The 13,676-nt window shown below is 49.6% G+C and overlaps 1 protein-coding gene across 1 annotated transcript in view; it reads left to right on the forward strand.

Annotated features, from left to right (window-relative positions):
• Positions 1 to 13,676, forward strand: part of syne1b (spectrin repeat containing, nuclear envelope 1b) — a gene marked incomplete at its 3' end in the record, with an annotated part of 121,983 nt that overhangs the window by 2,847 nt on the left and 105,460 nt on the right. Inside the window, 5 exon segments of the mRNA XM_084481675.1 lie at positions 6,369 to 6,430; positions 10,427 to 10,522; positions 10,645 to 10,728; positions 12,034 to 12,126; positions 12,795 to 13,019. Of these exon segments, the coding sequence (XP_084337801.1) occupies positions 6,369 to 6,430; positions 10,427 to 10,522; positions 10,645 to 10,728; positions 12,034 to 12,126; positions 12,795 to 13,019 (560 nt within the window).

The raw sequence follows: 13,676 nt of genomic DNA on the forward strand, positions 1-13,676 counted from the left end.
AGTGAGGGTAGTGGTTGTATTACAAATGTTTGATACATGCTGGGTAGTGACATGAACTATTGAGCCTCATTAGTCTGGGGTATAACCTGATGTATGTTCAGGCTGTACAACATGACACCAGCTCTGCCCTTGGTAACAGCTCAGATCGATCCGTCTGTCTCTTGTTGATGGGATCCCAACCCGTGATACTATAGAGGGAGGGTCACTTCCATCCCCACATCTTTGGGTTGCCGGTTTGATGCCTGAAAACCTTTGACGGTGTCTATGTACAAGAGGAGCTAACCCCTAACTGCTTGCAGACGAAACATGCGTGACTGACGTGGTGGTCGACGTATGAACGTACATTCACAGATCACAATCTATGCCGTGTAATTTTTGAGGTTGTATTGCTATGGCTTGTTGCCATAGCTGCCGTTATGAAACATGGTTCTGTGGTCGTGCCAAACGTTTCCTGTTTGACGCTCTCGTGGCTGCAGGTTTATGTACTCCTACTTACTTTTCAGATAAGACGACAGCTCCTGTGTTTGACTCATACATGACTATGCTCTTTTCTCCTCTGTGTTGTTATGTTGTCAGAGTAGCCTGTGCTCTGCACAACGTCCAGGTGCTACCCAATCCAAGGAGGCACACCATTTATAGAAACCTAGTTTAAACATTTGGTCGAAAAGGTGTTTCAAATACTTAGCTTGTATCTTGGATTTTGTAAAAGACACAGTCGTGGATTTAGGTCACAGTCGTAGGTCACAGTCGTAGATTTACAGGGAAGCCTCATTCACAGCGCTTTGCTACTTATGAGTTAAAACTTTTCATTCATTCACATTGTGTTGGCTATTGATAGATAATTCATGAGCAATATCTTGTGACCACAGAGCGGCAACAGCGACGTCAACCCATGGCCTCACATGCTCTCGGGTTTCCTTCCGTTTCTGAGCACGGCGACAGGGTGCCTCTGTGTGGCTTCATGTGCAGACGTGCTGCCCTGGAAGACGTGTTCCTCTTCCTCACAAGGGTGGTTGAAACCGGCCGAAACTAGGCTGGATGTGGCCTTGTGGTGGTCGTTAGCGTGTGAGCCCCATCCGATCCCCTCCCACCTCCAGAGATACAACTACCTGCTACCACCTACACCCACCATCAAACCACTGGAGTGTGTCCCTCAGTGTCTCACCATACAACAGAGCTATTGTTAGAACGACACTTTATCAAGCTATACCCTCCCATCCCTCCTATGGTGGCTGCTACTTTGTCGCCTACTATTGTTAGTGGAAAGGAGGCAGCTGTACATGTTGGGAGTGAAGAGGCTCCGTCCGCACCGTGTCAAACGCAGCTGGTTGGATGGCAACTCTTCAGACAGACTCCTGACGGAGTGGCAACGCCTCGACAATAAGCTGATCTGTTACGGTCCTGGTCAGGCCCAATGTGGGCTGAGGGGCTAGAAACGTGTTTTAGTGGAGATGAGTTGGTTATCTGCAATTCAAATGGTGCTACTGCTGTACTGGTCCTGGTTTTGAAGTGGTCCTTGAAGCACCTTTTTAAGTATTAATACTATGCAGTGGATAGTTTGAAAAGTGGGCAGAAAAAAAGACATCTAATAATGATAAATACAGAATTCTACCTTTTTTTACGTTTGGTAAAGTAAAATACTCACAAGATGAATCAATGGATGTAATGTAATATTTTCATTTGATGAAAATCCTTTTCATAGCGACAGCCACATCGACAGTTCCCCAACAACAACGTTGTGTGGCGCACTTCAAACTTAACCACAGATGTCACTGTTCCACAAGAAACAAACCCTCAGCAGCCTCCTTCCTAAAACAGCAGCCTCGACTAAACGGCCGTGTAACCGCTGTGCGCCTCCCGAGCCGGAGCTCCAGAGAAGTGGCTCTCCGCTCGGCTCCAGGCTGAACGGGCTCTCACGCGTCTCCCCTGGGTGAGCATCAGTCGATGGAGCCCCGGCACCACCTAGCGCGCAGCCTCGCTGAATGTATCGTCCCGTCCTGAGATCACCTTAAGTACCATTAGCGCCGCGCCGTTCGTCAGAGCAGTCAGAGTCAAAGCAGGGAAGCGTCCGTGCTGCTTTGTCTCTGTGCTGCAGCGGGGACGGTCCATCTGAACGGCCACTCAGCCCCGTAGTCTTGCATCACCTAAATTGAATCAGTCAACGACTGAGAGATAACGGCAGGAGAGACTGACGCCAGTTATTGGCGAACGATTGTTTGCTTGTAATAGCCGCTATACGTCGGGAGGTCGATGCTCGCTCTGGTCGAGTGAAAGCCGACGGAAGGCGCTCACTCGGTCGAGGCACTCACAGGCCACGGGGAAAAGGACGAGTAAATATGGCAGTCTGGAAAACATTTGAATAGTTTCTGTGCGAATCGATTGGTCTATTCCCGCAGGCTTCTTCTGTTCAGGACTGTGGACAGCTCCGCTAGAGAAGGAGTTTTATTATTATTGTATTAAATAGAATGACATTTTATTTTATTTTACTTTATTTTATCTCATACTGTTATTATTCTTATTTGTATTAATCTTATCCTATTAATAACACTATCATTGATATTGTACTAGTCTCTAAGAGTAGTACAACTAAGAGATTCAACTAAGTGATTTTCCTCACTCTAATATCTGACCTTTCCACGTGAAAGGGAAAAAAAAGTGCTATTTTTACTCAAACAGCGTTTCCATGCAGGTCACTCCTGCAGAGCTCAGAGCTGTATTAATGGAAGGCTGCTGTTCTATTTACAGCACATCAGAGACGCTTTTCAGTGGCCTAGTAGGGTTTTTAAAGAATAAAGAGCTATTTCAACAAGCCACGCAAGTGTCTTCTAGAAATAATTTGTCCTTTAAAAAAACACAGCTACATCAACTGTGTGTGTGTGTGTGTGTGTGTGTGTGTGTGTGTGTGTGTGTGTGTGTGTGTGTGTGTGTGTATGTGTGTGTGTGTGTGTGTGTGTGTGTGTGTATGTGTGTACAGTATACCAACTTTCATCCACTTTCACCCGATTCTGACCGTCTGAAGTCTTAAGGGAAGACGTGTTCTCCCTCTACCGTGTAGGGCAGTAAACCACACACAAAAGACATGGTAAAAAGAGATGGGTCTTTTTACAATACGTTGTGTGTTTATCTGTATATACATAATGTACCCTGAGGTGGGCGTGTCTTCGGTCACAACAATAGGCCGTGAGGCAGAGCAGGTGGTCGGGCTGGGGGGGGGATGGGGGGGGTAGGGGGGATAGGGGGGGGGTAGGGGGAGGCCATGGGGGTGTTCCCTAGCCTCAAACATTAATTATTAAGGTTTGTCGCGCTGAGACGCGGTTGGAGGGAAGGCTTTTCATTTGGTTATATCCAATGGGGCTTTTGTAATCAATAACCACAGGGAGACGTAAACAGTGAAGGGAGAGACAAAAGAAGCAACAACTAAAGAGAGAGCGTTCGCTAAACACAGACCGCAATCTGAAAATGTGCTTCATGTTTATGACCAGAATGAGCATATTGGTTTCCCTCCTTTAGATGAATCTTAAGGGAGTGAAAACACATGCAAATACACAGACACACACACACACACACACAGACACACACGTGCCACACACAATACAACACTACGCATTAAACAGGGGCAGCCACAGCCACAGCCGTGACGTCACAGCCTCCCGCCTGCCGATTGGTGGAGGAGCAGTGGCTTCTGTTTGATCCCCCACCCCTCTCCCTCTCTTCCTCTCTCTCTCTCTCTCTCTCCCTCTCTCTCCCTCTCTCTCCCTCTCCATCTCTGCCTCTCTCGCCCCCCTCGCCTCAGACGGTAGCGTGATGCTCCAGGCAGCCAGTGCGGCGGGGAGGGGGCTGCGTGCACACATCCGCTCAGATATGGCCGCTCCGCACCGAGGAGGCACAGGAGGAGAGGCGGCGATGGGAGCTTAGTTCACACCGTCTCTCTCTGGGAACACTGGGATTTATTTTCTTCCCACGGCCGCAGTCAGCACCAGTGTGTGTGTGTGTGTGTGTGTGTGTGAGTGAGTGCGAGTGAGTGAGTGTGTGTGTGTGTCGGGGGAGGTGTGTTTTGTTGTGTCCTTACCCCCTGAATACCCCCAGCAGCCACCAGGAAGGGGGGGGGGGGGGGGCGGCATCAGACACAACCTGCTTTCTCTCTCCTTCAGGAAAGAGGGGTGTGTGTGTGTGTGTGTGTGTGTGTCTGGGGGGGGGGCTTTTCCTTTTTTTCCCGTGACGGCTACATTTTCCATGGTGGACGCTGTGCTCAGCAACACAGACACAGGCAGGCAGGCACACACACGCCAGGGCACTCCATGAAGGGCGGGCCGAGGGAGCAGGCGTGAGCGGGACGGCATGGCTCACGTTCACGCGAAGGGGCCGCCCGTCAGAAAGACCTCGTCCCTGAACCTGGTCACGGGATTCTTCCAGTATCTGAGAGGTAAGCGGGGCCGGAGGCGACGCGGGACGGATGTGGATGTTGTGCGACGGGCTCTGGTCGCTCAGGGAGATGCCAGCGCAGTGTAACGGGGACAGTGGATGTTGCTGCGTCGCGGCCGGTCGGTGGTGCAGACCGGTCGGTGGTGCAGACCGGTCGGTGGTGCAGACCGGGTCTGTGGTGCAGACCGGGTCTGTGGTGCAGACCGGGTCGGTGGTGCAGACCGGGTCGGTGGTGCAGACCGGTCGGTGGTGCAGACCGGTCGGTGGTGCAGACCGGTCGGTGGTGCAGACCGGTCGGTGGTGCAGACCGGTCGGTGGTGCAGACCGGTCGGTGGTGCAGACCGGTCGGTGGTGCAGACCGGTCGGTGGTGCAGACCGGTCGGTGGTGCCGTGGGGATGCAAGCATAGCAGCGCAAAGGTGCATGCAAAGGTGCATGCACAGAAGACAGGCTGTCTTGCTTGTATGTGTGTGTGTGTGTGTGTGTGTGTGTTTGTGTATGTGTGGCTGTCACCGTGCTATCCTGTTTCTCCTCAAGCCTGTGTGCGTGTGTGTGTGTGTGTGTTTGTGTGTGCTACGCTTGAGTTGGCCAGCCCAGTGTATCCCCAGAAGAAGCATTAGCCTGTGGGTTAATGTGGTTTCCATTCCTTCTATACAGCAAACACGTGTGTGTGTGTGTGTGTGTGTGTATTTGAGTGAGTGAGTGTGTATATGTGAGTGTTTGTGTCTGTTTGAGTGTGTGTGTGTGTGTGTGTGTGTATGTGTGTGTGTGTATTTATGTTAGTGTTACTCTCCTGCACTCACGTGACCGCTGACTTTTCTTTTTCGAGGTTTAAAAATGGCCACACTGCATGTGTGTGCACAAGTGCATTTCATCTCCGAAGCACGGACGTGCACACACACACACACACACATACACACACACACACACACACACACACACACACACGCCGTCCCCGACCAGTGTTGTTTCTTTAACGACCGGGACAGGAGACCCAATCCAATCCCTTAAATCAGAGTGTTGCATAATGCATGAGGGAGCGTGGCCGAATATATCACCACAACACAACAATAGTGTGTGAGGGGGGGGGGGGGGGGGATCAGGGGGGGTATGACCCCAGACATTCACACAACATGTCATACCCAACCCCGGGACGTGGTGGCAGAAACCCCCCCCCCCTGCACCCCATCCTAATCTCCTGCTATGACCTCATTGTGAGAGCGTGTGCGTGCGCTCAGGCGTGTGTGTGTGCGTGCGTGCGTGTGTGTGTGTGTGTGCGATGCCATCGGTCGGTTAGCACCGGCGAGTGTTTGCGTCCCGGCAACACACGTGCAGCCGCGACGGCGTGGCCGCGCGGTGAACACGCCCCATATGGCCGCAGTGTTCCTGGTCGCTCCCGGTCGGGTGACGGGATTGTGGCGAGACGCCCCGGAGTCGTGTTTGAGCGGCGGCGGCGGCGGCGGCGGCGGCGGCGGCGGGAGACGAGGACACGTTGATCCCTGATCCTCCCAGTGCGGGGGGGACCGCTCGGTGCTCAGAGGCAGCAGCAGCAGCAGGTTGACGAGGGGGGGCGCGGGGGGGGGGTGGTGGATCGGGTCTCATGCTTAGCGCCGCTGGTTGTCTGGTGGTGTTGAGCAGCTCTGTCTGCTCTGCCGGTACAGCACGTCGTCCTCTCTGGGACCCCCCCCCCCACCCCCCCCCCACCCCCCCCACCCCCCCACGCCACGGCGCCTCGGTCCTCGCTGATCAGGCAGAGAGCGGTGGCTAGCGTCGGATAGCACCGGTTAGCACACACCGCGTCAACAGTTAGGGACGACACGTGTCGTCGGTCCTATGTACTGAAACGCGTTGTCTGACTTTTAATTTCTCATCTCTCTCTTTCCCTCTCTCTCCCTCCATCTCTCGATCTCTCTCTCTCTCTCTCTCTCTCTCTCTCTCTCTCCCCAGATGAGCAGGAAGCAGTGCAGAAGAGAACATTCACCAAATGGATAAATTCTCACTTGGCCAAGGTAAGAGAGGCATTCCTCCCGCCGTCGTTACGTTGATGCTAACGTATATAGATAGATCTATATCTATAGAGATTGCGATATCTCTGTAATATATATATATCTATAGATATAGGTATCTGTAGATATAGATGAGTCTACATATCTACATAGATGTAATCGCTCAGCAAATCCTTCCGATTGAGATATGGCCCAAAGTCTTCAACCGACCACGCTAATAAATCTGCAGTGAAACCAGCTCATTCTAAAGGCTTATGTACGCCCTGCCGGCCGTGTGAGCTTGACAGCTATCGAGAGAGAGAGAGAGAGAGAGAGAGAGAGAGGCGAGAGAGAGAGAGACCGAGAGAGAGAGAGCGAGAGAGAGAGAGACCGAGAGAGAGAGAGAGAGACCGAGACCGAGAGAGAGACAGAGAGAGAGACCGAGAGAGAGAGCGAGAGAGAGAGAGAGAGAGAGAGAGAGACCGAGAGAGAGAGAGAGAGAGAGAGAGAGAGAGAGAGCGAGAGAGAGAGAGACCGAGAGAGAGAGAGAGAGAGAGACCGAGAGAGAGACAGAGAGAGAGACCGAGAGAGAGAGCGAGAGAGAGAGAGAGAGAGAGAGGCCGAGAGCGAGAGGGAGAGAGACCGAGAGAGAGAGAGACCGAGAGAGAGAGAGCGAGAGAGAGAGAGAGACCGAGAGAGAGAGAGAGAGAGACCGAGAGCGCGAGAGAGAGAGAGAGAGGCTGCGTACTGTGTCACATGATCTGTGGCCCAGCTCTGCCTCCTGGGCGGGAGGCGGTTCTCCGCGGCCCACCACCAGACCAGGGCTCTGGGTGCTGATCAGTAAGCAGCAGAGCGCTCCACCGCAGTAATAGACACCCGACGAGGGCCCCCCCCCCCCCCCAGCGCTCTGTACCCGGCTCAGGTCGTACCGGACGTATCGGGGTCAGACGTGTTCACCGGTAGCCGCTGAGAACTTGGAACCGAAGAGCCGTGGAACCGTTCCATGTTAATAGCTCAACGGATCAACGGAAAAGAATAATCACATGGTGGTCTGGCAACGATCAAGGGTCGCTGGTTCCATCCCTGGCTCTGTGTGGAGTATCCATGTTGAAGATGCTTCACTCTAACTGGTTGACACCAGTGTGTGGACGGGTGAATGTGTGCTACTGATTGAGTGCTTTACATGGTCACAACGCTTGGAAGGTCGCCATAGTCAATAATGCAGTCCACATAGACAGCTGAACTGACGTCTGTGCATATTTTCACTTAGTCATTGTAAACATGGGCAACATTTTTAGTATGTTTTAGTTTTTTATCCAAATGGACTCCCAGGTGAGGCCAGAACAGTAAAGCCTGTATTATCGATTGGAGCAACTGCCAAAATAAGTAAGTGCTGCTTACAATAAAAACCCAATTGGACAGAGTAGCAGTCAGAGAAGCCATGAGAATCGGGCCAGCACAGAGACACAGACACCTCTGCAGAATTGGTCTTAGCTGGCCTTGCACATTCACCGTTCCCACATATACATGAACACGGGGAACTGTGCTGTGTATGTGTTTAAACACACAGGGCTGTGATGGACAGACTGACCATGAAACTGGGGGCTGTGGAATACTACATTCGGATCACTGATCCTTTGGTGTAAAGGCTTGTGCTGTGCTGTGTGTGTGTGTGTGTGTGGTTGTTCGTGTGTGTATATCCGTGTGTGGGTGTCTGTGTGTGTGTCTGATCCATGTTTGCATGTGTGTGTATATGTGTGCTTGTGTGTGTTTATCTGCGTGTGTGTGGGAGCTTCTGCGTGTGTGTGTGTGTGTGTGTGTGCATATGTGTGTGTGTGTATGTGTGTGTGTGTGTGTGTGTGTGGTTGTGCGTGCGTGGAGAGGCGGGGCCCGGTCAGAGCAGCAGGGTACAGATGGACGGTGGTGAGTGTTAAGAGACCCTGCCGCTCTCCGTCTGCCCCTCAGGTCCATACACAGAAGACCTCCACTGCCCAGCCAGCCCCCCCACTGAACCCACAGAACACCATCTACCGCCCGCGCCCTGGGGACAATACATGGGCTTATGTAACCAAAGCGCTTTTAGAGTGTGTGTCACGCGTAGGGAATACACATCAGTGTTGTCGCGTCACGTTGTGTCATTGCAGCTATTGTACAAGAGAGAGAGCTGGTCCATCGTTCTGGGTCAATCCGTTCTTCCCCTTCACCCCTATTCCAGGACACTCAAACGTTGGGAGATCTGGAACTCGCAGTCCGACTCTGGGTTTTAAGCTCGGAACCATGGGAGAGAGGATTTGGATCTTTTGTCTAGGGTGTAATCTGTGGACAATAGTTTTCAGCTTGGCCTCTAAAACTTTTAGAGGAATCCGAGTTGTGTGATTGGCCAGAGGAGGGACAACTTGGACTCGGGCTTTCCTTCATTGTTGAAGTGTTAAGTCCAGCGTGCTGCCTGCATACCAATGGAGACTTTTGTGTTCAAATCAGCCAAGTCATGAAAGCACTCCCCGACAGTGATATCAGTGCACTGCAGGGCAGTACCATGTGATGTATTCATTCATCTATCAGTGAATCGTTACAACTGTAAGCTATCAAATGCAAAACATTTTAAGGAAAGGTTTGTTGTTTTTGTAAACGAATACAACAATTCTTTGCATGGATTAAAGTGAGTGTGTTACATTAGTTAATGACTTCTCTTCAAAGAACTCAAACCATGCAACAGATTTATCTTCATGGTGTTAGTCTAGGCCTTGCAAAACAATACTATTTTCATGGGAATTAGGTTGGGATTAGGCTATATCTTTCCAAGTTTCATAATCATAGTTCACAAACAGCTGTGGTCCTCTATTTTGAAGTGGTCTTTTTGTGTGTGATCTGGATGAGCTTGAACCTCGACTCCCCCTCTCCAATGTGGTCTGTTTCCTCTCTATCTGTCCCTGCTTCCTGTTGGAATAAATTCCTCTGCTTTGTGTTTTCACAGCAGTTTACTGTCAGGTGACTCTTCAGTCTTACTCTACAGGCTTTTCTAGGCCTGTATGAAAACCACTTTTAGGCTGGCGATATAACTGCTTAAATGGAGGTTACATTTGTTTTATTTTTGTTAATGTGCTAATGTGTATTTTTTGTAAATTACTATCATCAGTTGTAGTTGTAGTTGTAGTTGCGGTAATATCACAGCATTATTATTATCATCAGTAGTATTATTAGTAAAACAGTAACAGTTTTTTATCATATCAAAGACTGGAATACTGGGCGATGAATGCCCTTTCTTTGGTCTAATTAAGCTGTAGTGCTGGAGGGACTCTTCACACGTGTGTGCCCCTGCACATACAACCAACAGCCTTCCCCACACCTCATGTGTTGTATTGTGAAATGACCTGATTTCTGTGCCAAATAAAGAATTCCCACAGTGACCCAGAGGTCTTCTCCTGAAGCTCTTCCTCATGAATCCATGCTGGATTTCCATCTGCTCCGATTATTTTATTATGGGGATGTCTGTCTGGAAGCAGGCGTGGTTGTATTAATGGTGTGTGTGTGTGTGTGTGTGTGTGTGTGTGTGTGTGTGTGTGTGTGCACTCATAGACCTCTATCTCTTCAGCTGCAGGGGGGCTGTTGCCGACTGTTTGTTGCTAACAAGCTACCGTCTTGTCTCTGACCTCAGGTCTCCTCCTCCTCCTCCTCCTCTCTTGCTGGGAGTGCATCTAGAGTCTTTCAAATAAACAAATATAAATGTTTGTTTAGCAAATCAGTAATGACCATCTCTGTCCTAAAGAAATCGTCCGATTTTGAAGTCTTATTTTTAGCTGAAGAAAAAGCAACCAAAGACTGTTATCAGTCATACAAATGTTTTCCTAAAATAAATCCACCGCTAAAGGTCTTTCCCTCTCTCTTTCAACGTTGCCTCTCTCCACTTTCCTATCCATATTTAATTAAAGTACAAATTAAACTTGTAGGATCTTAAAACAACCGTCCGATTGTGCGCCAGATTCATCCAGATCTCGAACTGTTTGTTTTCCCTCTCTGCAGCATAAACCCGCCCTAGAGGTCAACGACCTTTTTGAGGACATCAAGGATGGGGTGAAGCTCCTGGCCCTGTTGGAAGTGCTCTCCGGCCAGAGGCTGGTGAGTCCTACGCTGCTGCTCTACACAGCTCTAAAGGGGAGACTCTTAATGGAGGAGTCATGTCTCCAATGAGCCAAAGACCCTTGTTTGTTGACTTTGGGTTTGTGCTGCTCTGTCCCCAGCCCTGTGAGCAGGGCCGTCAGATCAAGAGGATCCACTGGGTGTCCAACATCGGCACCGCCCTCCGCTTCCTGGAAGGCAGGAGGGTAAGACAACACAACTATGGAACATTCCCATAATTATCTCACATTCTCACTCGGGTCTCACGTTCCCAAACCAGGATCTCAAATCCCTGCCATCCCTGATCCCACAACCCCATGTGTATCTCACATGCTTGCTGAATGTATGATTTTCTGCTCCAATCCCCACTGAACCTCACATCCCCACCAGGGTCTCACACCCCTGCCAACCCCCATCCCACATTCCCATAATTCCCTCACACCCCTGCCAACCATGATCCCACATTCCCATAATTCCCTCACACCCCTGCTTAGTGTTAGCTGATCCAGTGTCTTTATCGTCCAACGCCAGAACAAACGGCCAGTATTTAAAACTTTACAGAATGTCTTCCGTATTGGACCAACTTTTAATCCACAAAATAAAACCATGGAAACAAGAAGGACGATGAGTCACTTCGCTGGGCTGTTGGAGCACAGCTATGGGCCTAAATATAAAAACACCTCCATCCTCCTCAGCCCATGCCACACCGCCTTCATGTGAGCTTCCACGTGCGATGGGAAGCCGCTGTGTTGTCATATTACATAACCCTTCTCTCCCCGGCTCCCCTAAGGAGGCTCACCCTACATCTGAACGACCTCTGACCTCTCTCCCCCTCCCCCACCATCCCCCCCCCCTATTCCCCTCCATTTCTGCCGTCAGTCTGTGTATCGTGGATCTCCGGTTAGTCGCAGATTTCCAAAATTCAGAACATAAAGCGTTGCATAGTGTGCTGCTGCCCACGCAGTTTGCACCGCTCTTGTTTGATGCACGGCGAAGCTTACTGACTGAATGAAGGACCGCTCGGAGTCATTCTGCCTGGACAACCCGCTGCCTCTCACTGTGGCTGCTCCTGCTGTTATGTTTTGTTGTGCCGTCGAATCATTTGCTTGTTTATCGGCATGCGTTTTGGAGGAATCTTGGGTTGACAATGCAATCATTTTTCTTGCCTGGACTGGGCTAATGATTCCATTGAGAAGATATTCCAACGGAGGATTTGCTGTGCTTGTTTTCCTGGTTTTCTTTTTTTACCTGAATGCCAAGTAGAGTGCATTTTTCTTGTGTCTCGTTTTTTTTACATGGGAGTGTGTGTGTGTGTGTGTGTGCTGTGTACATGTAAACACACAAAGAATTTGATGATTTTGGTTTCAAATCAAGAGGCTTGGCACCATCATTCTCCTGGTTATGCACAGCTTATGTGAATTCAAATCTGAATTATATATAGCTGTTGGTCAATAGCGACATCTCCACTTTGATTCTCACATCTCTGTCGGGGTTTCTGTTTTCTTTTTTAGATCAAACTGGTCAACATCCACGCCACGGACATCGCAGACGGACGGCCCTCCATCGTCCTGGGGCTGATATGGACCATCATCCTCTACTTCCAGGTAACGTCCAATCAGAACCCGCGGAACCCTGCCAGATCCACAGCAAGAACGCTGTCTCTCAAATCACGCGTGGACACAGACGCTAACGCAGCCTGACCAGAGTTTATTGAAAAAATATTCTCACTTTAGCCTGCTCCCTCCCTCCCTCCCTTTTTCCCTCTCTCCCTCTCTCTCTCCTTCTCTCCCCTCTCCCTCTCTCTCTCCTTCTCTCCCTCTCTCCCTCTCTCCCTCTCCTGCTCTACCTCTCTCCCTCTCTCCCTCTCCTGCTCTACCTCTCTCCCTCTCTCCCTCTCTCCATCCCTCCCTTTCTCCCTCTCCCTCTCTCCCTCTCTTTTGGGCGGTAGTAGCTCAGGAGGTAGAGCGGGTTGTCTGGTAACCTGAAGGTTGCCGGTTCGATCCCCGGCTCCTCCTAGCTGAGTGTCGGGGTGTCCCTGAGTGAGACGCCTCACCCTCACTGCTCCTGACCAGCTGGCTGTCGCCCTGCGTGGTCGACTCCGCCGTCTGTGTTTGAATGTGTGAATGAACCGTTGTAAGACGCTTTTGATAAAAGCGTCAGCAAAATCCCCTGAATGTAAAATGTAAACGTAATGAAAATAGTTCTGTATAGAAGTGAAAAGGGGCCTGTGTCCATAGTTACAGTGAAGCCATCCTCCCTGTTTGTGGCGCAGATTGAGGAGCTGACCAGTAACCTGCAGGCTGCCCAGGGTCTTTCAACCAGCAACTCCTCTGTGGACAGCATGGCCAGCTCTGAGACAGGAAGTCCCCCCGTCAAGAGGAAGCAGAGGCTGCAGGGCACTGCCAAGCGCTCCCTGCTCAGATGGGTGCAGAGCATTGCGGCCAAGTACGCCAGCTACTGCTACTACTACTACTACTATGCTGTGTTATGTTATGCTGTACTGTGCTATACTACACCATACTATACTATAGTATGCTATGTTATGATGTACTGTACTATACTACACCATACTATACTATAGTATGCTTTGTTATGCTGCACTGTGCTATACTACACCATACTATACTATAGTATGCTATGTTATGATGTACTGTGCTATACTACACCATACTATACTATAGTATGCTATGTTATGTTATGCTGTACTGTACTATACTACACCATACTATACTATAGTATGCTTTGTTATGTTATGCTGTACTGTACTATACTACACCATACTATACTATAGTATGCTTTGTTATGCTGCACTGTGCTATACTACACCATACTATACTATAGTATGCTATGTTATGATGTACTGTGCTATACTACACCATACTATACTATAGTATGCTATGTTATGTTATGCTGTACTGTACTATACTACACCATACTATACTATAGTATGCTATGTTATGTTATGCTGTACTGTACTATACTACACCATACTATACTATAGTATGCTTTGTTATGCTGTACTGTACTATACTACACCATACTATACTATACTATAGTATGCTGTGTTATGTTATGATGTACTGTACTATACTACACCATACTATACTATAGTATGCTTTGTTATGCTGTACTGTACTATACTACACCATACTAT

Source organism: Micromesistius poutassou, assembly GCF_964030765.1.
Source record: "Micromesistius poutassou genome assembly, chromosome: 17".
Taxonomy (NCBI): Eukaryota; Metazoa; Chordata; class Actinopteri; order Gadiformes; family Gadidae; genus Micromesistius; species Micromesistius poutassou.